At 35.0% G+C, this 26,046-nt stretch overlaps 2 protein-coding genes across 2 annotated transcripts in view; both read right to left on the bottom strand.

Annotated features, from left to right (window-relative positions):
* The window catches only part of Bbx (BBX high mobility group box domain containing), a 220,786-nt gene extending 203,681 nt beyond the window's left edge, over positions 1-17,105 (bottom strand). Inside the window, exon 1 of the mRNA XM_063224901.1 lies at positions 16,989-17,105. The gene's annotated coding sequence lies outside the window, so the exon portion shown is untranslated. The remainder of the gene's footprint in view (positions 1-16,988) is intronic.
* The window catches only part of LOC134470481 (class E basic helix-loop-helix protein 22-like), a 118,975-nt gene that overhangs the window by 58,370 nt on the left and 34,559 nt on the right, over positions 1-26,046 (bottom strand). The window contains exon 4 of the mRNA XM_063224903.1: positions 17,002-17,188. Coding sequence (XP_063080973.1) covers positions 17,002-17,188 — 187 coding nt within the window. The remainder of the gene's footprint in view (positions 1-17,001; positions 17,189-26,046) is intronic.

Below are 26,046 nucleotides of genomic sequence, written 5' to 3'. Positions count from 1 at the left end.
CATGATGATAAACTTGTTATTAAATTTTAATCACAGAAATATGAAATATGAAAAAGTGATAAAAACAACATATAAGAATAAAATCTGTTGATAAAAGTATAATAAATAGCTAAAGGAGAAAATTAAGATTAAAATTACAGACTACTAAAGGATAATTTGTAAATGGATAGTGGAAGTTAGTATAAAGCTAAAGCATTTGATTAAAATGAATATATTTAATAAGGACATAATTTTATTAAATTCAAGCCTTATAATACAATAAGTATATCATTAGCAAATAATTTAAATTTAGATATCAATTAAGAAATACAAAAGGAAATACATATTTTCCTAATTCTTTTATGGGAACAAAAAGTTTAAAAACTCCCTCACTGGTTTACCCTCCCTTCAATTCAAAAATACCTCTCAAGAGTAAAAAAAAAAGCAATCTAAACACTCAGGAAATGAGCCACTTTGAGCAATTAATTTTTCCAGTTGAACACCAGTTTTGTTTTCCAATTTTAAATTATCTTAGAAGAAAAATTTTGCAAAATGGGTGATTTTTTTCTCATTTTAATTGGACTACATCACTATGATTTAACCTTTATTAGTATTTTCCAGGCAATTATTAGTCACACTAATCCTGGTGAGCATTCACAGATCATGTTCCTCAAAAATATGAGCCTCCTTTTCAGCTCTACATTCTGCTCGAATGTGGACCCTCATGAACAGGTTCAATTTCTGGCTCCTGATATGCTTTCAACTGAGAGGGGCATTGAAGCTTATGAGCTCTAATTTTTTTCATTATAAACAGCAGTTACTAAGCTCACCTTCTTAATCTATCTCACAAAATTAAAGAATTCATGGACATTAATATTGTTAGAGATTCCATATCAAGAAAACTTACTATGTTCCTTTTGGTCAGTTTCTCTCTATTGCTTCTCACTAAGTGCCTGTAGGAAATCTCCCCACCTTCCCCTCCATCTAATTATTAAATAATTTAAATAGCCTTGAAATCAGTCTAAAAGTTAGATCTTTAATTCTAGTAAAAATAAGCAGTGTGTCATCTATAAACTATATCAATTCTTTTTATTTCAGAAGTAATATAGTTTTGAATGCTGACTGCTAATATACAGAAAGATCTAACTGCATGTGCCTACTCCAAACCTCAAATCTCTTCTAATATAACGAAAGATTCACAGAAAGTAGAGACCTATCTTTTCAAATTGTGATTCTCCTTCATTTCAGTATCAATTCCAGTTATGCTTTGTGTCTAGATGTCCCCCCAAAGCCTCATGCAGTCTTGGAGGCATGCTTTTCAGAGGCAGGCTTCTACAGTTTGTGACTGATTCATCCTCCAAATGGGGGTTTGAGTGCTGCACCCGCCCGAGGGCAGGTAGCCTGCATATGATTTAAGGGGGGAAAAGCAGCTTGCTCTTCCCTTTTGCCTCTTTTAGTGCTTGTTGCTTCTGGTAGCTGCAATGCTGCCTTAGCCACAACACCCCACCTTGGAGTTGCTGAGTATGGACTGAAACCTCAACAAACTGTAAGCTAAATAAAACTTTCCTTCCTTCATATACCTGGGTATCAGGTATTTTGTCTCAGCAATGAGAGAAAAGTAACTTAGACAAAACAAATTCCCTTCCCAATCACCCACAGGGGTCTATATTACTTGTTAATCTGCTCACTAAATGTTTTTGGTTATTATGGTGTTAGATAAATCCAAAGCTTCCAAAGTTTCCAAGCTCTTGTTTTACTCACTCCCCTAAAATGTCAAATTCATTCAAAAATCCACAAAAAAACCTTTAACTTTCAAAAAGTAGCAAGTAAAATTCAAATAATATCAGAGGAAAGATGAAGCTTTAAAAGTTATATTATCTATTTTGTGTATCTGAAATATTCACATAGTAAACCAGGAATCTTATTCTCTTCCACTATTATGTGGTTAGCATGGTATTCTCATTTGATCCTCTAATACAACCCTATGATTATTTCTAGGTTATAGATCATGAATCTCAGTCTTCAATGTATGTAAGTGAACTGCTCTACATCACAAGGGCAGAGGATAAAAGGCAGAATAAGAACGCAAGCCTCCAGATGCATAGTCCAGAAAAGTTCCCTAGTATACCTCCTGACTCCAGTGAAGCAGCTGTTACCATCAACAAACATCATGCAGCAAGAAACCGCAGCCACACTCCTGCTCTGGTCTTCAGTGCTTCGGAGGCTCATTTTAGTCATGGGCAGCATTCCAAAGTTACAGAGTAAAATAAAATAAAGTTACAGAGATACAGGTTTGAATCCAGAAAATGTGTAAGTTTTAATTGAAAAAGTGTTTAATTTTTTTAAAAAATTTATTATATAAAAGACACATTGCGAATCCCTCCAAAACTGACACACGCACACACAGAGAACACAATTATCCCACTGTTCTTTCTGCTTTCTAAAGCAGTTCTGCAGTCCTCTTTCATGAATGTCTCTAGTTGCACTGTTGCACTGCTTCAATATCCTAAATCAATTCAGAATATTTACTTTTCAGTCATCTTAATTTTAGAAAAGAGCCACAAGTCACACAGCACCAGATCCAGTGAATAAGGTGGATGAAGACACACCGTAGTGTTTTTATGAGCCAGCCTTTCTGTTTGATAGCACTTGGCAACAAGATTCAGTCTTTTTGATCGTACCTTTTAAAAACACTGGAGCCAACCTGCTTCTCCCAGAACTGCTTCTGAAAGTGGCAAGAGCGATGGTACATGGGAATTCAAGGTGAAGAGAAGTACTCCGAGGAGTGTGTGTATGTGTGCATGGGGGACCCTGGGAATTCAACCTAGACCCTTCACACTGAGGTTAGCTTCCACCCGTTTTTCAATTTTCATTTTAATACAGGGTCTTGGTAAGTCACAAAGCTGACAAGGCTGTGATCAAACCTGTGATCCTCCTGCCTCAAACTGCCAAAGGGCTGGGATTACAAATGTGTGACATGTCCAGTTTGAAAAGGATTAATAGTAAGGTGTCTTCAATTATAATAAATTTTTGAAATTTATCTATGTATTTTTATCATGTCTTGTAACTGTGGGCAAGTTATTTAACAAGTTATTTAACTCAATTTCCTCAGACAAGGTAATGACAGCACTAGTGTTATGGATTCAAAACTGGTGGTCAAGTTAACACCAGCTGAATTAAATCAGCACGGTGTTGAGTATAGGTGGCCCACCTGATGAGTACAGCCAGCATAAAAGGAGACGTGGGGAGAAAGAATGAAGCGCTGAGGGTTCTCCCAAGGTCTCGTTGTTTAAAACCATTGGTTCTCCTGGAGGAGTCTGTCATGGCTAGCTTCCCCATATGAATTCAGCTGTTGTCATGGGAGAAGCTCAGGACTTTGTCACTAAAGGATGGCTTCGGTTCACTTCAGGAAAGCTGTGATCCTTAGTTGAGCTTCCATTCCAGGCTCCAGCAGAAAAGGTGTGTTTTCTCTGATCTCTAGGAGAAGCTTGTCATGCTGGCTTCCTGACATGTACTTGAACGTTCTCATCGTGAGGAACTCTGGACCTCACTGTCGCTGGGGATGGCTGTAGTACTTTTCAGGGAGGCTGATCCTTATTTTGAGTGTCACTTCTTGGCTCCACTGCAGAACCCTCAACCTACTGGCACAGATCCTTCACTCCACTGGATAGAATTTCTAGCTTCCACCACTGACCTTTGGGGCCTTCCCAGAGCAGATCCATTTAAATAAAAAAAATGTTTTTAAAAATTTTTCATGACTCATTGTTGTGGGTTCTAGACCTCCAGGTGGACTCTTGGGAGGCACTGCCATGGGCTCTAGGTCTTCAACTGGACTCATGCAGGACAATACTGTGGGATCCAGGCTGGATTTTCTAGGTCTTTAGAGTTGTGGACAGAATTTCCTACTTTTTGTATTTAACTCTGGCTGATCCATCATAAAATAGTATTTTAAATTCTGTGTCCTGTACGTAATTGTTCTCCTGACTATAACAGACAGTATTCTTAGACTGTGCAAGTTAAAAATTTAAATTGCCAAATAAACTAATCCATAAAGCTCTTCATATGTGACATGTCTGAATTCATTTAGTTCTCCTAACAATCCTATGGTACAGTAAATGCTTAAAATAAAAAGAAAAATAGCAAAAGCCAACTTGTGTTGTAATTTGAGGTCTAATCCTTGCCTGTTCAATAACTGTTCTCTGATTCTGGGGAGATAAATGTAATAATTTTAATCAACTGTCTTTGATGATCTTATACAAGCACAATGAAAGGCATGTACCTCTTAAATGATTAGAATCCAACAAACCATCTCTCGACTATAATTCCATTTCTTTGGCAAATTTTAAATCATATGCTCATACAAAATTATTTCTGGGTTCCTTTAAATATCTGTGTTTATGCTTTTAATCCATTAATTTCCTCTGTGGCTACTATAAAAATCCAAAGCCTATTTTTTTTCCATTTAAAGAGACTGGAGGTAAACATGGAATGCCCATTTTCCCCCAGCAGATTTAGGCTGCATCCTCTATGCTCCCAAATGCTCTGCACGTACTATTGTTAGAGGGCTGGTGACTCTTACTGTATTTGTGAGGATAGATCTGGTTTCCCCATTAAACCACATCATTTCACAAAAGGGGTTTTGTTTATCTTTACACCCACAGCACTTGGTTCCCTATACTCTGTGCTGCACCCAGTAAATGTTGGAAGAAAGATTATTTCAAAGTTTTCAAGGCATTTTCTGACTCCTTCAGGGTTTCTTTTGCACTGAAGTTACTCTAGGAGCCTACTTGGTTAAACAGTGGTAATCTCAGATCACCTACAGTGATGGAGATTTAATGAATCAGGTAATTGGTTGGAAAATGAAAATGGAGACCCCTTGGGTGGATGTTTCGGAATTCACTACGATAAATATACACACAGAAATCAGTTTTCAGACAAAAGATATACCTTAGGATTATGATCATTTACAATTTATTAGCTAAGCTCAGGGGACTTCTGTTTATTCCACAGATACCCAGTAAAGTGGCTAAGCACACGGTCAGTTTCAGACATTTTCATAGGAGTTGATTAATTGACTGCTGCTATTCGACCTTCCACAGGCCAAATGTAGATTATCCTTGAACTAGTAATAACAGGGTTAAAAGGTGTAGCAAGACACCATGATGTCTCTTGTATCAGATAATTAGCCCTTTAAGATTATAAAATTACAATAATTATTTATAGTCAGATGATTGGAAAACCATACCTCTTTTTAAAGCAAAAATCTCTGAAAAATGTACAACTAAGGAAAACTTTTACCTTAAGAAAAAAAAATCCTAAGCTAGATGGTCCAACTCCAAACTGCTCCATCCATGGGAGTTTGTAGAAGGGGAAAGGAGGCACAATCGTCAGCTCATGATCCTGAAACTCTTCATGTCTGATTTTTACTAATCCAAATATATCTACTTGAAAAAATTACTCTGAGACTCCTAAAAACTGCATGTGCCCTTCTCATCAATAAACCCTGAGTTTGGGTGTACTGATAAAGGCAGCAAAGTAGGTAAATACACAAGCCTTAAGTTTAAACTTTAGACTGTACACAAATATCTAATTTTATATTTTTAAGTTTCCCTCAAACTTTATTGTATTGTTGGGCTCCAAGAAACACTAAGATTGAACATTCTGTTCAATACTAAGGATGCATTCTGTTTAATACTAAGGCTGGAATATATTAAAAATCAGTTTCAAATATTTTAATAATCAGCAATCTCACAAATGTATAATCAATGCACTTTTTAAAAAATATCAAAATATTAAGAAAAAATAAGAGAAGTACATAGATTACAATTTTTGGCTTTATACATTTTCACATATTCCCAAACATAAAAGTTATACTTATTTAGAAGACTATTAACTTCTTAATGGGGTTAATCTCCTAATATAAAGCTATAGACATAGCTAACTATAAAATAAGCTATATATACAATGCCAAAAATTTTAAAAACAATTATATACCATAACAGTATAAAAGCTCTTCAACCTAAATAAACTGATAAGTTATAGACTCCATGTATTACATACTTTCCAATATTTCCCTTTTAACTTCCATGAAATCACATTATGTATTTCAATCACATATGGTACTCTGCCTCAAGGAAATATTTCTATTATTCTAGACCTTTTAAAATAAACATCATTTTAGTACAGGACTTGAATCTTTCTTGTAAGTTTCTACCATTATTAACAATTCCTTTATTTTTATAGTTCCATACAAAATAAAAATAAAATACTGGGTAAAAATATAGTCTCCCAAATCAGATTATACCTATCATCTATTTGCATGGTGTTTTTTAATCTGGTAATCACTCCCTCCAAAAAAAAGCTTACTTATACTATGCGATATATCTTAATATTTTTTCTCTAACAAGTTCCATATTTGAAAAATTGCAACTTGAAAATGTTTCAGCAAGCCCCTTTTCAAGTATGCAGACTTTTTTAAAGACCAATCTATTTATATTAAAATGTTCACAGACATAAGTGTAGCAAACATATTTTAGGAACATTCTAACTTCAGAGAAAACTAATGAAGTAAATATTATCACTTCTATTTTATAGAGAAAGTCACAAAAACCCAGACGTCAAGTACTTTGTCCCATTAAGCTGAAAGGTCAAAATTTAAACTGGGTTTTCTTACACAAAAATCAGGTATTTTTAAACACATAGCAGTACTAGAGAGTTGGTTTTGTCTTTTTTTTTTTTTTTTTAAGCTTATCAGTGCAGCACAACTATGTAGACTGGAAGAAATTTTACATGCTTTGAAAAGGCCTCCTTTACTTCTTATTTCCCTTTAAGCAGCTTCTTGACCATTTATGCATCCTAAACCAAGCCCTTATAAGCTTCTTTGAATGGACTTGCACTGCTTCCCTGAACTCTCTGTTCATAGTTTTGATTTCTTTTACTCTGATGATTTTTATATGACTTTAATCATTGTTCTGTGAAGACCACAGACTACAAAGGGACTATTGAAAAATTATCAAAATTTACTTTTTTCTTCAGGAGAGTATTGCAGTAAAAAAAAAAAAAAAAAAAAAAAAAAAAAAAAGAAGGTTTTCTTTAAAATGTAAAGCACCAATGAAGTATCTTACCTTGAAAAATAGTACAATTTTGTAATCTATAATTCTATCCTTAAGACTATCTGGAAAATCTATTTGGTATGGCATTAAACTCTAAAAAAAATAAGCTGATTCTCAAGAGTGGATAATGTACAGAAAGAAAGTAGAGGTATTCTGAGCTGTGTTAGGGAAGTAACACATGAAAGGTTAGTAACTTAAGTTTCAGGCACTACTACAGCAAAGCTGTGACTTTTACTGCGACTATACACTGGCACTGCTCAAAAACCAAGTCAAAGACAGACTTTTGTGTTTCCATGGGTTGAACTTCCTGAAGCAGTGACAAATAGAATCATTTGATGATCTGAACCATGCTGCTCAGCTAGAAGCAGCTAGAACATGTGAATTAGTGATCATTTCTCTGTTACATTTTTGTTTTCAAATAATTTTATCTGGGAAGACCAAATAATCTGATCAAAAAGGCAATGTAGAACAAAGGAAAGACCAACAGAACAAAAAGTTGATAATCCATAATTAGGATTAAAGTATTTTAACTTCAATTGTCCTCTATTTTTTCACTAACATCGTTTTATTCTAAGTTCTTTTATTAATCTTTTGGACAGTGAAAAACCACGTATACTTATTTATCTTCCTAAGAACTCAACAAAAAGATGATGATCAAATAGATGTTTCAAAAGATGTACTGTCCTGTATGTTCTGAATATACTTAACAAACTCAAATAATAAATAGCTTCTTGGTTTTTTTCTCCACTGAAGTCTACCTTGCACTCAAAATAAAATAAATGATACCTAAAGATTCTAATGCAGTATGTAAAAAAGCTACATGGAAGCTTCATAACGCAGGTTAAACAGTAGATATGAAAATAAGTAACTGAGACATGACACCCCTAATTTTGACAATACAGATCTGGTTTGCAAACATAATTTGCTATTATTGTTCTATCGATCTTGAGATTTAGCTTCTTATATTTATAAGATTCATGAGTTGATAATACATGATTTTTATTAAACAAATACTACCTATAATCACATCACTGATGACATTTTGGCTTCAAGTATTTTTGCTTGGTAACCCCATCCCTTGGCACATTAACTGGAACTCTACTTTGAAATCATGCTATATGTTCAGTATTTACTCCCCCAAAATAAAAATAAAAATAACTACCCTACCTCTCTTGTTATTTACTTACATTAATTTTAGGGAAAACAGAATAAGCATTTCTCCATGTTATTAAAAATATTAATGAACATACTCTTAATGACTGAACTATAGATCTGGATTAGGGAACTCAGGTAGAAAAGTTAAACATGTTGAAAACAGTTACCCAGCTTATAGATGGCAAACTGCTAAGCTGACCCCATACTTCTGAAATACGAGAAAGGATCTAAAATATGTCATTCTAGATCTCACAATAGTAATCAATTGACTCTCTGAGCACAATTCCACCTACATCTTATCTACAACGTGAAATGGCAACTCAACCAGGTTGGCTTCCCTACGGGACTTCCCACCTGCTACCCTTCCCTCCGTCCTACCACCGCCCTGCTCCAGGCTCCTGCCTGAACTTTGTAATCATTCTTGTTCATACAGCTGTCAGTACCTGTACGCACTTTCTCCCAGCTAACTTATTAAGGTCCAACCATCCTTGAAGATCTAGCTCATGTCTTCTCTGCTCCAAAAAGCCTTAGATGTGATATGCACAGTATATTCACTGTACACTGCAAACATGTACTAACAACAACAACAACAAAAAAAAGCAAAAAAGTTTTAAAAAATCTTATCTGACATAAAGAACCTTCGTTCATTCAAACCACTCAATGATTACCTATTCTTTGTACCAAGTACTATTCTGGCTACCAGAAGAAAAAGGGGAATAAAACAGATAAAGTGTCTACCTTCACAGGAGAAAAGGAGGTAAGTTTTAAAAAAATCAAAGATAATTCCTTTCACTGAAAAACACTATGCAAACAAGTCAATTCTGCACATTTACTCATTTTTTGGTTATTCGCAGCCAACTTACCACAAAACTGAACTTATGAAGGCAGAGATTCTTAAGTCCAAAGCTTAGTGTATAACAGATATGCCTCAATGATGAGTGAGTTCACACATAAATAAATGCAGAGGAAGGATGGATGGTCAACTGCTCCATGCTGTGACTAAGCCATTTTATCTGTAAGTTTTGCTACCTCCAAAGAGGTCGTTAATTCCCAGAGCAACACCCTTACGCCTGCAAATCGTGTTGGTTTGGTATGCTAAACAAAGGTGAAGATGAACATGAGTGATTTTAGGTGTATCCTTCATTGCCACGTAAATGATGACCCCTGACCCCTTGTATTTCCTACCCTCTTACCAAGGAATCAAGCACACTGGCTCTTTCTGCAAGCATCTGTCCTCCAGACACATTCTGCTATGGAGCAGTCACTCAAAAGTTAATAACTAACAGTAGATAGCAAGATGAGAAACTTTGTGATAAGTAAGTACTTCCTTCAGCATTATGAGATAAGCAATTTCTAGTACAGATTACCTAAAATTGTAAGACACAAATATTTACAACATAAGATTAATTCATAATTGCTTACCAAAAGTGATTTTATTTGTATTTTTAAAATCTTAATTTTTAAAATATTGAAAAGAAGTGAATACTATTTATTTATTTACTTACTTTGGTACCAGGGATGTAACTCACAACCTCGTGCTTGCCAGGCAGGTGCTTATGCCACTAAGCTAAATCCCCAGTAAAGTGGACTTTTTTTTTTTTTTTGTCTTTTTCATTTTTTATCGGTACCGGGGATCGAACCCATGACCACCTGCTTGTAAGGCAGGTGCTTATGCCGCTGAGCTAAATCCCCAGCCCCAAAGTGGATATTTTTAAATAAGACTGAAAACTGAAAAATGTGCTTATATCATCACAATAATCACAAACTATCATTAAGTACACTGTTTCTCAAACCTGTTTAGCCTTGATAATAAAAAGAAATTTACAGACAATGCTAAAGATAACAAACATGGTCTCAATATTAAATATTCTCTTTAGGTACAGGCTTAACTGCCTACATAAACATAAATGCAAACTTTGTGAAGACCCAACAGCAATGCTCAATTATAACCTAATCAGACCACCCAGACAGCACTAACTATTTCTTTTATGCAAACTTTGTGAAGACCCAACAGCAATGCTCAATTATAACCTAATCAGACCACCCAGACAGCACTAACTATTTCTTTTATATTGGTCATCGAAATGAAACACTGAAAAGTACGTTTTAATTCTAATTAAGAACTAATTGACTTTTAAGGTTATCTGCGTTATCCAAGTTTAAGAAATTCACATCTAAAAAACACAGTAAAGAGTATCTCCACGAAATGAATATTAATTTGTGATATGAACTTATATATATGTACAATAAACTGCACACAATAAAAGTTCAACCTTAACATTCAAACACTAAAGCTTCTTGAACTTTTTATTTAAATTTCTCTGCCTATATCAGTCATGGGTGTCTGAAGGACAAGTTACTTATTAAAAAGAATACAATACACTATTTAAAATAGATTCCTGTTATTAAGAGAATTAGGTGGATTAACTAGCTAAATAACTACTGACTGTTCATTAACATTACATTTTTAATTGGGCTTTTGAAATGAGAATGGTAACTCAGAAGTGGTGATACACACCTGTAATTCTAGCACTTAGGAGGCTGAGGCAGAAGAATCATGAGTTTAAGGCCAGCCTGAGACACACAGCAAGACCTTGTCTCAAAACAATTGAGCCAGGAATTTAGCTCAGCAGCATAAGCGCCTGCCTTGCCAGTGCACGGTCATGAATTCGATCCCCAGTACCAAAACAAAAAAAAAACCCAAAAACTCAATTCAGTAAAAATTAAATGAGAATCTTTAATAGCACAGTTTTATGAAAGAGCATTAGAAAACGATCTTGTTTGCTTATGAAAGTATCTAAAAATTATAAATAAAGTGTAACCCTAATCAAAATTAATAGAGTAAAATCTGAAGTTTCTAGACTCTTAGTTTAGAAGTCATTACACTCTTGTGAAATAAAAATAACCAAATATCTTGTTCTCTTGCATTCCCCTACTATGCTTTAATAGTAGAATTAAAATAAGGTTACTTTTTGGTTCTCTAAATTTCACATATAAATTTATATATATATCTCACTATATACATGTATCTCATGTATTGTTATATATGTCATGATATATAGCTACACATATAACTACATATATCTCACTATATATACTTGGAAAATATTTCTATTACTTCAAATGGACCATGCTAATTTAGTATCATTAGAAATTATAAAATTTGATAAAACAAGTAGGACAATTTTTTGGTATACTGAGTTAAAGGCTTCATAATTGGGAAAAAAGACTCTTACTTACATCAGAACTACAAAAACAAACAGGGCATGGTGGTGCATGCCTATAATCCCAGCACTCAGAAGGCAGGAGAACTGTTCCAAGTTCAAGACCAGCCTGGGCTACGAAGTGCGTTCAATGCCAGCTAGAAACTAGGCATAGTGAGACCTTGTCTCAAAAAGACCAAAAAACAAAAACAACAACAACAAAACCCAAAAACTACACAAAGGAATAACTTAAACACTTTTTAACTACACTTGTTTTCACATATACCACAAACTACTTGAGAAGGTAAGCTTTCATTAGCTTCCAGATTACTTTTTTCCTATTTAGGGGATATCATGTTTATCTTACCATAAATAACCAGTCTTCCCAAATTTATCTCCAGCACTACACTTTTTCCCCCCACCCTTTCTCAACAAAAGTTTTAAAACATTTGCCAACAGCCACCACCCCCTTACTCTCCTCACAGTGCACTGCATTGTGGGTTTCCCCATCCACTGTCTACTTCTCCACGATGGGCTCCACATTGCTAAATGCACGGGTGGGTTCACCTCCTTGTCATGCTATACGCTCCATGTGGGCTACTGACAGGACATTTTGCTGCTTTCTCTCTTACCCCTGTCAGTTCTTCGGCCCTGTACTGGATTTATGCCCTTCTATCTGTCTCTAATCTCTGTTCCCATACTTTCCCGTGTCTTTATCTCCCAAGGGTCACTGATTCTAAACATGCCAACTGAGACATCACTTCCTCAAAGAAGCTCTCCCTGTCCCTATACCGTGTACACTTTTGGCCATTTTCAAAACAATTCTCCTGCTGTCCTATTCTTCTGCTTACAAGTATTTATGTGAATTTGTAAAACAGTTGCACATTTAATTATCTGACGCTTTCACTAAAATGTCAGCTCTACCAGCACATAGCTGTCTACAAATGAATATCAGAATGAGTAAGTTTTACAGACTGAATTGATAATGAGTCACTGCCTGTAACAGGTGTCAGAAACTAAAAAAGAAAAAATCATTTCAGTAATTTGATTCAGATGTTAAAAACAAACCAAATGCAAATTTAGATGAATGAAGCTCTAAAGAACTAGAGATACTGTGTATAACATGTAATTCATCCTGAATATTAAAATAATTGGACTTTTAAACAAAACAACCCTGTAAAAATTACTCCCAAAATGAAAACACAGGATCTCTGACCCACTCAAGTTCAAGTAAAGACTATACTAAAGACAGTTATAAACACATAGGAATATATTTTTTTGTTTTGTTTTCTAGTGCTGGGGACTGACAACAGGACACTATATATGCTAAGTAAGAGCTTTATCACTTAGCTAACCTCTTCTTAAATCTGAGTGAACATCTTAAAAATACTTCCAGTGACTCAATTTGTTCTTAAAATGATAAATGTAACATTAATTACTCCAAAATCTAATTGCCCTGCACTGTTAGTTACTAAGGAAGTCTATAAAGTTTTCTGATAAAAAATGTATGCCTAGAAGCTGCCTTAAAATTAGTGTTACTTGTTAGTAAGAGGTGGGCTTTTGTTCCTTATTTCTTTTCATTCATTCATTCATTCAGAGGTACTGGGAATGTATCCCAGGGCCTTGTACATGCTAGGCAAATGCTCTATCACTAAACTATATTTCCAAATCTTTTTTTTAAATTTTTTTTTTTGAGACAAGGTCTTTCTGAGCTGCCCACACTGGACTCAAACTTGAGATCTTCGTGACCAGACTCCCCTGTAGCTGAGGTTATCAACATGCATTACTGCACTAGGCTGAACATTAGCTTTACAAAGACCAAGACAATCTCACAACCATAGGAAGATAACTGCAATATTTTTGTTAAAAAAAATAATACTTAAGAAATTTTAGTTTATAAACATTATGTGAATATAAGACTTAAAAACAAAATAGAAAAAAATAATAGGTTAAAAAGTTCCCACACAAAATGTGTGTGTGCTCAAAATTCTTAAGCTAAAAAGTACACAATTTTTTTCCCAAATATGTTTAAAACTTTGTTCAACATTACAATTTTGCTCAACATTAGCTACTTAGCTAATGTTACTTAGCTAAAATACTTTAAAAAAAATACTTTAAAAAAAAAAAAAACACTTCCACCAGTTATATACAAATATTTTATTAAAAAGAAAGTTTGGCAAAATATCTGGTGCCCAAACACTTAAGAGGAAATGAATGATTGTTTATGTCTAAATCTTTGGCAAAAAACATTTTTTAAAGTTGCAAAAGCTTTGTAAGTAAAAATATATTATGGTTCATCTTATACCACTACAGATATAGTAACACAGTATAAAGGCAATCTAACTTGTATTTTTAAAAATTTTAATAATAGCACTAATAATATAATTTATTTCTACAAATATATCACAAATTTTCTTGGAGGACACAGAATATGGTTAAGAGATTTGACAGATTCAGTCCTTCTGTTAATCCATTATTTCTTTAAGTGTAACTCAAACTCATTTTTAATTCCTGTTGGCAATGTAAAAAAAACCAACCAGAGAAACCAAAAAACAGGAACAAAAAAATAAACCCTAAGTAACTCAAGACACTAAATGAAGATACTAAATAACCATAAAAACCAAAGGACCATCAGCACATGCCCATAACAGAAGAGACCAATTACCAAACCACTAATTATAATTTGGCATACAATTCTATTCTCAAAGCTACTTTTAAAAAACTCTCTGCTTAATTCCACAATTAGCTATTTAGTATGTGCAAAGCACTCTGAACCACTGAAGACAAAATAATGAAGAAAATATGAAACTTCCACTTTGGAGTTCATAGGAGCAAGGTACCCATGAAAGGTCAAAGAAAGAATTCCAAAGTTTAAGTATCATAAAAAACACTGGCTTCTGTCACCACAAGGATTCAAGGGAAAAAAGAAAGGCCATTCCTTTCCTACAGCACAGGGGATAAAAGGATGCTAAATTTCTCTTATCCACCCTGCACTCCCCAGACAGCTGCCCACAATTATAATACATTATTATGTGCAATCATAACACACAATAATAAGTATATAATAAGTATAATTACTCTACAAAAATACGATTAAAGGCCAGGCATGGTGGCACATGCTTGTAATCCCACCACTTGAGAGGCTGAGGCAGGAGGACCACAAGTTTCAAGCCAGGTTGAACTACAGAGACCCTGTCTCCAAAACAAAAACCAAAAAAATGACTGAAGATATTTTATGGCAAAACTACTAACTTCTTTGAAAAATCTGAAACTTACTCTATTGCTTTTAGTGAAACAGACTATCTATCTTTAAACAAACCCCAGTAGGGGCTGGGGATTTAGCTCAGCGGCATAAGTGCCTGCCTTGCAAAGCAGTCCGTCGTGAGTTCAATCACTGGTACCGATAAAAAAAAAAAAAAAAAGTCAAATAATTTGTGAATAATAACTTTTAAATGTTAGATTCAGAAAACATATTCAAGAGACTTTAGATTTTCCACGTTTAAATATTTATTTGTGTAACTACAGAAGAATCAAATCATGAAATCTATTCTTACTCAAAATATTGACTTCCTAATATGTTTTAATCATGGGCTATTTTTCCTGACAGCATACTTATATGCCAGTCATATCATTGGTAAATAAATCAAGAATTAAACTAAAGTGAAATAAAATAAAATTTCTTTTACTAATTAAATCCTACATGGAACCTTATATTTGAATGTGTAGTAAAACAAAACTGTCAATATAAGGATGATGATAATGTTGAAGGAGAGTAACAATTAAAAAATTAACAACAAAAAGCATCTATTGGAGTCAGGGGTTTGGTTTAGTGGAGGAAGCGCCTCCCTGGCAAACGCAAGGTCATGAGTTCAATCCCTGGTACCAAAAAATTTAAAGTTCAATCTCTGTCCAAAACATAAGCCCAACAAGGACAGGGAGACAGCTCAGTGGCACAGCGCCTGCCTGGCAAGTGCAAGGTCCTAAGTTTAACTGCCAGCACCAAAAAAAAAAAAAAAAAACCAAGCAAAAAAAATTAGCACAACAGAAATAATATATTTAAAAATCAGATAAATAGGCAATGAATTCTTGGTGAGCAAAACTCTTTATTTGTTTTTTAAAAGCCTGATGCATATAGTCTATTATATTAATCTTTCATAATTCCTATAGCTAAAAGCACTCTATAGCTGATATCATGATTAAAATTATCTAAACTCTACTGCCTACATAACACTGTAAGTAACTCAATTTTTACCAAAAGATTATCAGTTTTAAAAGTCGACTGGCCTGTTTTAAAATGAGCTTTGCTCGTACAATCCAAAGCTGTGGCGGGGGACGGGGGACCCCAAGCCATAAATATATAATTATATAATTAACAGAAACACTCTGAGCTTGCCAACTGGTGTTTGTAAAACTAGATTTTAAAACTCACAGAAAACAACAGTCCCACTAACAGTTCTCACTCAACCCTAGGTATTTTCTTAACAGCCACAAACAGGACAGAAAGGATGTACGTAATGGGAACGAAGGCCAAGGGGGAAGCTGTGCACAAACTGAGGAAGAGCAAACCACATAAACAGTGAGGATATTAAACTCTTTTTAACTTTTTATCTCCGGTAATAAAAGGGGCACCCTAAACATAGGTTAAGTGTCTACGTAAAAAGAAGCATAAAGGAATCTGTTAGGGTGGGAGGGACTACAGGGCATCCATCAACATTTGTTTGAAAAGACCTGCCAAGCTCTCAGGAGTTACACTTAAATAATGGGACCCTTTCCCAACAGGACAATAAGGAGACAGATTAGCCCCTTCACGGAGTGATTCATCCCAGGAAGCATGGGGAGAGGCGCTCAGGACAGGGGCTGGGACGGAGCCTGTGTGTTTGCTTAAGCATCTGGGCAGCTCTTCAGTGCTCTGTAACTAGCCGGTCTCAGGATAAGTGACTAAGGTGTCCCCAGACAGAGTGATAAAACGCGACTGGTCCAAGGTGACCCTCAAGTAACAGCGGCTCTCCTCCTCCCATGTGTGATGGGAGAACAAATCCTAGCACAGTCACCAGTGTCCTTCACAGGACTTACCATCTCACTTTGATTTAGAGAAAAACTCCTGAAACATACAGCCAGTGAAAATCAATAAAACGTAGATTTCAAAAGAAAAGCAGCTCTCTCAACAATTCTAGAGAAAGCACAATCTGAAAGTGAGAAAAGAGAATGTATGCATTCTACGCTACCCTTCTTAGTACGTGTAATCCCTCACAGGATACAGCACAAAATGAAAGGGTCCTTCGGGGCACGTGGAATCCTACATCGCTTAAAAAATTGTGTGTGGGGGGAGGTGTCAAGATTTAAACCACCACCTCGTGCAGCATCTCTAAAGCCTAGGGATTAGCCCACCTCGATTAAGTAGCTGCCACCTGCAAATGCCTGTTTCCACTCTTCCAAGTCCACCACCCTTTTGCCTACGTGAGACAGGACAAATGCCACCAACAGGGGACAAGCCTGCCGACTGCACGACCCAGAGGAAGGGAGGGGATCCGCTAGGTACCTGCCCCGCGAACCTCGGAGCAGCCTCTTCAGGGGGCCGGCAAGCGTCTCCCTCGCCGCCGGCGGTGCTGTGCTTCCCCCTCCTTCCTGCAGATGGAGTCTGACAGGGTAAGGACCTGCTCCCGGCCGGAGCCGCCTCTGCTCTCTACCACACACACACAGACGGAAAACGCAGCCACACAGCGCCCGTGCTCCTGGAACCTGAGAAGGAAGGCAAACATCACTGTTTTTAAAACACTGGAAATTCTAAGCTGGCCTCTGGCATGCGAAATTTCTGTGCACACAAGATGTCATGAGAAATGCATTTCTAGCAACTTTATCCGTTGACAAGCGAAGTTTAAGCCCACCCCTCTATCTTCCAGAGTCAAGACGCGTCCCCACAGTCTAGAAGTCAGTGTGGCAAAATGTCCTCTCCCGAATGAATTTATATTCAAGTTGCTTTCCCTCCAGCTCCGCGCTGTTGCCTGGAAACAGGAAACCCTTCCCACCTACATGCTTCCTGACTGTTCCCCCATGCTTCCCTCTTGACAGTGCAGTGAATGTACCTGGCCATGCTTCTAGATATTGTTTACCTTGGGGGGGTGCTTTAGTACAGAGCAATGGCAGAAATTTGCCATTTAACTGGTTAGACCCAACACTGATCAGCCAATTAGCACTGAAAACTTGAATTTCTTAGGCAACAGAACCCAAAAGCATTTACATCGGTGAATCTTAGGCACAAAATCATTCAAGCATGTGTCAAATGGAGCAGAAGTTACTCTCCAAAGAGGGTTTTTTGGCTTGTTTGTTTTAAACCTGCCTCTATATCTCACCGGTACGCCTTTAAACATCCCACTTTCTTGAGATAACAGTAAACATTAACGGCCCTTATCTTTGAACCATCTCAGCTATGTGGGGCTCCTTATTCACAACACCCTCATCATATTAGCCACTCAGCCTAAACTGACTCTAGTTAGCTACTTTTCTCCTAACTGATCTTTCTTTTCTGCTCTCTTTGCTTCCACTAAACTTCAGGCATTAATTTTCATTTAAGATTACAGCAATGAGACCTACTAATTTTATTATCAATTATTTAAAGAATACCATGTGCCAAGATGTAGCGAAGTCATTTATACACCTTATTTTGCTACTCCTTAACCCCTCTCAGGAGCCATGCACTTTAAAGGTGAAGACACTGAGACAGTTTAAGTAACTTTCCTAAAGTCAAACACCCTTTACTGTGTGACCCAAATTCCTCCTCTAGGAAGACAGTAGCAGAAAAACTTCACATTCCGATCCTTTCTTCTATTTCCACACTTTTTCCCCTTTGTACATGATATTTTTGCAAATAAACAAAATATGCATTTACCTCTAGCTAGGTGAATCACCCTGTGCTCCACACTCATAACGACAGTACAGTACATTGGGCCACCCCATCTTTAGCGAAGGGTAGGTGTATTAGGGAGCCACATCAGTGTTTTCACGAGGTTTATGCTAACAAATGCAGTAAAACAGATGACAGAGATACCCAAGTGGCTACAGATACACTGACATAGATCCTCTTGTCATTTAATGTTTAGACAGACCGTTGGGAGTGCTCACTTCCTTGCAGCCAAAGACAAGCACTCCTGGCTAAACAAAAATCACAAGGAAAGAAAGTAACTAGATAATTGTTCAATCAAGCCTTAGAACAGTGACAGGTACTTTAACAATACTGAAAGTCAGAAAGTAAATTTGTATCAAATTTATTCAGTTTACAAATTAGTCCAGTTAATGTTCCCTTGTTCATAATTCCACAAATCTTGAACAAGTTTCATTTCAATACACATATTACACAAACAAGGTTAATTATACTTTAGGTCATAAAAAGATCTCTAAGGCAAAACTGAAAATTAGAAATTGTCGCAAAGTCAGAGAATTAGTGAGCTCAACAAATTGAGCATATTCATTTAAGTATCTTTTGATAACATATTCTCTGGTCTAAATTTTTTTTTTTTAAAAATCAGATATTCATTCAACAAAATACAGGTAGTGTTTGGTTCTTATTCCTAAATATAATGAAGAAAACACTTATGTTCATGGCAACAAAATCATAAAAGTCACTTAATTCTAAGCAAACAGTGTAGGCAGAACTTAGGCAGTACTGATGTTCCGTTACGTTAAAGTTTATTAATCACCTCAGCTTCACTGGTAGTGCCGGAGCCTCAGTCTTCCCGAATCTAGGCAGACAATAATGGCAGTCTGGCTGCCTACAGGTTGTTGTGAAAACCAAAAGAAAATATGGATCAAATGATTTTATTCTTTTTCTGAACTAACTTTGTTTTCCTTGGTTCACATCACATTTTTTTTTCTCATCACATTTAAATTGCTAACATACAAGACTCAGAGTCGGCACCCTTCACTCAGCAAATTTATGACCAGTATTACACTAACATATATTGAAGACAAGATTTTTTAAAACAGACTCACTGTGATGCCCAGATTAGTTCCAAACTCCTCGGCTCAAACGATTCTCTTGCCTAAGACTCCAAGAACTTGAGACGACAGCAGCATACCACTGCCTCAGATATGATTTATCTATAATGTATATCTGTGACATTTATCAATGCTGTATCTATGTCTATGATATATCTATATTTCACTATCATATACCTATATTTATAATATATATATTTATGCTATACTTGATTTATTTATGATATATATCTATGCTACATCTATATTCATGTATATCTACATCTACGGTATTTTTTTCCATATCTGATAAATATCTGTGGTATATTTATAACATGTGCCTATGATAGATATCTTATTATATGATACAGATATTATATGTGTGATATATTTACTCATGTTTACCTATAAGTAGTATGTGAGGGAGACAAGGAATTGAACCCAGATTCTTCACACTGAGCTACATCCCCAGTCCTATTTTTATTTTGAGGTAGGGTCTTGCCAAGTCACCCAGGCTGCAGCTAAACTTTTGATTCTCCTAACTCAGCTTCCAGAGTGCTGGAATTACATGCATGCCCCATCATACCAAAGATATAATTTTTATTTAAGAAACTTTTCTTTCTTGGAAAGGGTAATTATCTAAATCCTAAAACCTGAAAGAAATGGCTTGATGATAGGGCATTTTAATAAAAATTATTGTAACTGGCATTACTCTGTATTTTAATTATTTAAGAGCAAATACTTTCTACCCTATCAAAAAACGATAATTTTGCCAGATACTGAGGTGTTTTCAAGCTAGTTTTCTACAAGATTGTTTTCTTTTCTAATAAAAACCTATGTCACCTAGTGTAAAATAATTATCTTATTCACCAGAAAAGTAATAAAATCAAGCAAATCCTAGGTAACCAAAGTGCCCACGAATTCTAGCAACCAAATGAAAGAGTGTCAAATAAATCTTAAACTGATATTATTTTCAATTTTTCTAAATTCAGTAACAGCTCACAAATTGTTATCCTTGTCTTAATGAAGTAGTGAGAGAAGGGGAGAACAATGGAGGACTTTGCTATTTTTAATGCAAATAATGCATTCAAAAATAGAGAAAATTCTCTACTAAGAAATTTGCTCAAGCCCATTAAGATAAAATGTTTTTAGAAGAAACTTATGCTAGTAAAGGTCTTGGTTATGCCACTGCAGTTTGTAAGATCAGAAACAGCTTTTGTTTACCTGCCAGTTTCTTCATGTTTTGTGTGATCCCTTGATCCAATACACCTTTCATTTTATTCTGCTTTAAAGTTTGCTAATACGCAGCGGTCAGATACTTGAGTGTCAAACCTACTGGACATTTGGACAACAGCAACAACTGAACCAACTTACTGAGTCAGAACTGTATTCTTCAATTGGCTTACACTGCCCTCTACAGCCCTTGGTCATTTCTTTTGAAAAATAAACCTATTTTGGAAATATGAAAGAACACTGGACAAAGGGCAAAAAGATAGTGTTCAGCATTCATTTTAATATTCAAATCAGACTAATAATTGTAATTTAAAATCTAGATTTTTAAATACTGTTGGATACATTTTCCTCCATTTATTTATAAAGCTCCTAGTGAACACTTTCCCGTACTTCAACAAATAATTAGCATGTATTACTGTACATATCACAGACCGAGATACTGATTTTTATATAACAAAATATATACATGGTCTTTCTCCCTCATAATTTTCAAACAATCATCTGAATAGATAAGCATTAAGGATATGTATTCCTTCAAATTATGTTTCTTGACAGGTCAACGTAAAACTGTTACATTACAGAAACAATGAAAGGACCAATAGTCAAATATAAGTCAACACAATATTAAACTTGGAGAAAGAGGATGCTAGCTTTAAATCTGGAGTCCTTTATTAGGTGTGTGATTCTCATTAGTTAATCTTTCTGGATCTCAACTTTCTCATTTATAAAATAAGGTTGTTTATAATTATTGTAGTTTTTCAGAAAAATAAGTGATATACCCTTGAAAGATTCTTAGTCATACATAGTGTCAACCACGAACCACCAAGCTTTATAGTGAGCATTCAATAAATGAACTACTTAGATTTTTGATTATTTATATTTTTCAGAACAAAACTGGAGACACGGTATGAAAAATGTGAATATAAGTATATTTATAAAGAAAATGAGAAAGATTTTAAATCAGGACCCATTAAGAAAGACCAAAACTGGAGCTAGGGATTTAGCTCAGCGGCATAAGCGCCTGCCTTGAAAGCAGGCGGTCGTGGGTTCGATCCCTGGTACCGATAAAAACCCAAAAAGACAAAATAAATAAATAAATAAAGACCAAAACTACATATTTCTTATAAAATCTATGGAAAATATTTAACAAAACTATGACTGTGCTTACTCTATGTTAAAGGCTATGTAATATTTACATAATTTATTTTCATACCTAAAGGAATTCTGATATATAGTATGAAGAAATATCAAATGATTTAACTAAATCTTTAATAATACTTAATCTCCATTAAATATTAACTTCTTTCTTGATGTTAGGTTTAATCTTTGTACACATTAAAAGGATCATAATTTTGAAAAACTAAAATAGTTGCGTTAATGTAGGTTAATTATTCATTCTCTTACAAATGTAAGACAATCATTTTTACTTGGTTAATCTGTTTACTACTAAGTTGATATAATATTAAAAATATATTAATTGCAAACTCACTTCACATTCTTATGCAGTCCAGAAAATAAACAAACTGCTACTGTAAGGCTTAAAACTTCCTTCAATGACAAAATTAACAAATAGGGTGACTCATTTAACATTGTTTAATGGAATTTTTTTGGTTGTTTTACAGTCTGTAAAGTAAGAGTTTTAATGTGACAACAGAGGTGAATCAGCATATGTAGGGAAAAAAGATTATCTTCCCAAGTCAACTTCAAAAGATATAATTTTTATTTGAATGGTTGATAATTTAAATACATTTTACATCAGTTTGTTTATATACCTGGATATTAAAAGTTGAAATGATTATACCATATTGATGTTAATTTTAACCTTTTTCTAAAAGAATTTCTAAACATACTAATGATCAGAAGGTTAAAAAGAAGGAAAGCAACATGTTGAGAATATACTTGTAATTATGGAGCATTAGATATAAGGGCTAACATACAATTACTTTTAATATATGAGAATTCCCCATTCACTTCAGATTTTTTTTATTTCTCTAAAGGATGATGATCCTGGTATAATAACCCCTTAATAGGCATCAACTGTCTAAAAACAAGGTATTAAATAGAAAAATACAAATTTACTATGAATTTCTGAGAATTAAAGAAAGGGTCATTGGAATATTGCAGCTGGGAGACATTCAGGAGCCAGTGTCAGGTGCGGTTGCAGGCACACAATGGCTCTGCTCAGTAATCACTATATACTATCCTAGGTACTTTAAGGAAGTAATGTGCTTTCTGGGTAAGGTCTTCGGTCTCTCAGTTTAACGATATCATTTCCCATAACTTCTACCTACTCTTTCACATTACGTTGTTAAATGATTTCTTCATAAAATAAGCACACTATCGTTTCAGAAAAAGTAAATCCCCTGTGGTGACTGGCAAACAAAACCAATGGCATGTGGCTCATCCAATGAATTCCAACAGGTGGATTAAAACTCCTGCACATGCACACATGCACACACGCAAGCAGGAAAAAAATGCATAAAAGACAAATTTCTAAATGAGAAATACAAAGGTAATCCAAAAACGCCTGGGGTTTGTTTTGTTTTGTTACCAGGGCTGAAACTCACGTCCTCTCACTTGGAAGGCAGGCAATGTGCCACCGAGCTATATCCCCCAGACCTAAAAACACCTTTCTTGAAAATACCATTAACTTGGTTAAGTTTGAGAAAACAGTAAATCCAGTGACTGAAGGTTTTCTTTCAACATAACTTCCAATAACTAACTGTTTTGAAGGGAATAAGATACCAAGAAACTATCAAGGACATACTCTTAGGACTGCAGCCACGAAATATCTGAGTGAAACCAGGTTTAGTATTGTTAGAACTACAGAATTTCATCCTTAAAACAATCTATCAGAGTGGTCTTTTTACCAAAATTTTGCTGAATACTGAAGATCAAACATAGGCATCAAGTAACCAGCTCTAACACAGTTAAGCAGAAGGGAAGCGAGATCTGAATGCGGCTCTGTGGGAGCCGCAGAGCCTGAAAGCCTGGATCACACATACATTTCTGCATCCTCTGAGGGTAGAAGAAAACCTTTCTACCCTCAAAATCAGACTCTAGAAAGTTTGGAAATGGAAATATTATTTACTAAACTAAAAGACTGAATAGAATATACTCTGCCACTGAAAAAATACCCCTGAAAAATGAAACAGTGAGTGAAACCTTACCAAGGATTTTTTTTAGATTCCAAAGCAAAGCAAAAATAAATAAATAAAAGGTAGAAAAGGGAAAAGTTAAAGAAAAGGTAGGAAGAGAAATGTGGATAAGAGCAAGACAATTCTATCTTCTATTCACCTAGTAGCAATTCCGAGAGGTGAGAAGAGACTGGAGGAAAAGCAATATCCTGAAACGGCACGTTAGAGAATCCGATATAATTGAAGAATATGAGTCACATTTTTAAAAAGCCAGAGTGCCAACTGGAATAAACTGAAAACAAAATCGTTTAAGATATACCAAAGGAAAATTCTGAGTAACAAAGATAACAGAAAATCTTTAAAATTGTCAAGGAAAACAAGAGAGAAATCAAACTTTCTCTTTTAGCCATACAGGGCAGATTTTCTGTCCTGAGCAGCCTACAGAACGGAGGAAAATAAGAGCACGCTCCATACCTCTCCTGTTTACAGAGAAGCCATGCACATCTCTATCTTCAGCCACTGTTAGGAAAACATGCTTAAATATATTTGTTAAAAATACAGAAGTAACCATAAAATAGGAAAGAAATGCATGCTGTTTAAACCACACAGCACATACAGTAAACTTAAAGACAAAAAACAAAACCTTATTATTCCAAATTCTGAAAAGTGACCATAAAAAGAATTACTATACTGAAGTCACAATAAATATAAATACACCTATTCAGAATCATGTTCCAGTAAATTTAAGAAATAAAAACTAAAATCTTGTACCTATATCCACAAAAAATTAAACATAAACTGGGCGTGCTCGCACACACTTGTAATCCCAGCTGTTTCAGAGGCTGAGGCAGGAGGACACCATGACACAGCACAGCCTAGCATAGGCAACGTGGCAAAAGTAAGTCTCAAAATGAAGGGACAAAAATTAAGGATTACAGGGAGTGCTGGGGATATCTCTCAGGGATACAGCGCCTGTCTAGCATACACACAGCTTTTGATTCAATACCCAGTACTATGATGTTTTTTAAAGTAAAGCAAAATTGCATGCAAAAGTTTAACTCAGGGATGTGAAATTAAAGAGCAGGCAAATGGAAAGAGAAAGTAGGTGTAGAAATACAGACAACTGAGAAAACAGAATAAAGAAAAAAGATCATAACACGGTAACGGTATAAGGAAATATTTGCACTGCCAAAAATAATGTGTCCATTAGTGAATAACAGTCACTGATCGATTTGTCAATATAGTTTTGAAATATATACAGAGAAAATACATAATTAATAAATCATAATCAGATTGGGAGATTTTAGAATACCTTTCTCAAAAATAATGATTAAATTAAAAGTAAATTTTATGAAGAACAGGACTAACACATTCAAATTAAAGTAACAAACATAATATTAACCTAAAAGATACGAGTATATAGCACATGGGACACTGTATAAAAAGAAACTGCATTTTTATGTAAAATACAGATATGGGTCACACAGCAAGGAAACATTATCAAACTCCTAACTACTGCTATCCTGCAGCCCACATTCACTAACCTAAACACAGTAGCATGAGGAATCTATAATAAAACCATAGCCAACATGTATTTAACTGGAAAATTTAAATGGCATTTCTAGGAAACGTGTGGGTTAAACAGAAAACCAAAGTGAAAATTGTTAAGAATTTCAAAATAAGTGTAATAGACCATCTAACATGCACACATATATATATAGGAAAATAATGTACAGATTATATGGGAAAACCTCAATCAAAAACAATGCCAGGAAAAAGAAGTGAGGCAAAGAATGCTCAATAGTAAATCAGGCAAGAGACAGAAGCAGGTAATTTCTGGGTGGAGAAAATTAGCCAACAAAGAGATAAAACAGTGCTCAATCTCAGCCTTCCGGTAAACTCAAACTCAAAGGAAAGCAAGATACTAGTGTATACAAACCAGATTTAGAAAAATTTAAACAGTTTGACAATACCAACTTTTGTAAACATGTAGGAAAATAGTACCTATTCTCTGCTTTTTATTGCGGAAACATATATATAAATAAATGTACTGAAAGTTTTAGAAATATATTTAACTGACAAAGCCGCTAGCCTCGAGTTGTGACGGTGGCAAAACATTAAAATTAGAAATCAAAGTTAAAAGATTTATTCTTTTATTCATCCAGCACTCATTCACAAACATTTATTAACTTTTAATACACGCCAGCCCCTGTAGTAAGCAATAGTCATGAAAAGTGACCAAAACAAAGGTCCTTT

The sequence above is a fragment of the Cavia porcellus genome, unplaced genomic scaffold, assembly GCF_034190915.1.
Source record: "Cavia porcellus strain 051 isolate PalLab524CR breed Dunkin Hartley unplaced genomic scaffold, mCavPor4.1 scaffold_15, whole genome shotgun sequence".
Classification (NCBI taxonomy): Eukaryota; Metazoa; Chordata; class Mammalia; order Rodentia; family Caviidae; genus Cavia; species Cavia porcellus.
Note: the sequence above shows the minus strand (reverse complement) of the source record. Positions and strands in the feature narration are given on the sequence as shown.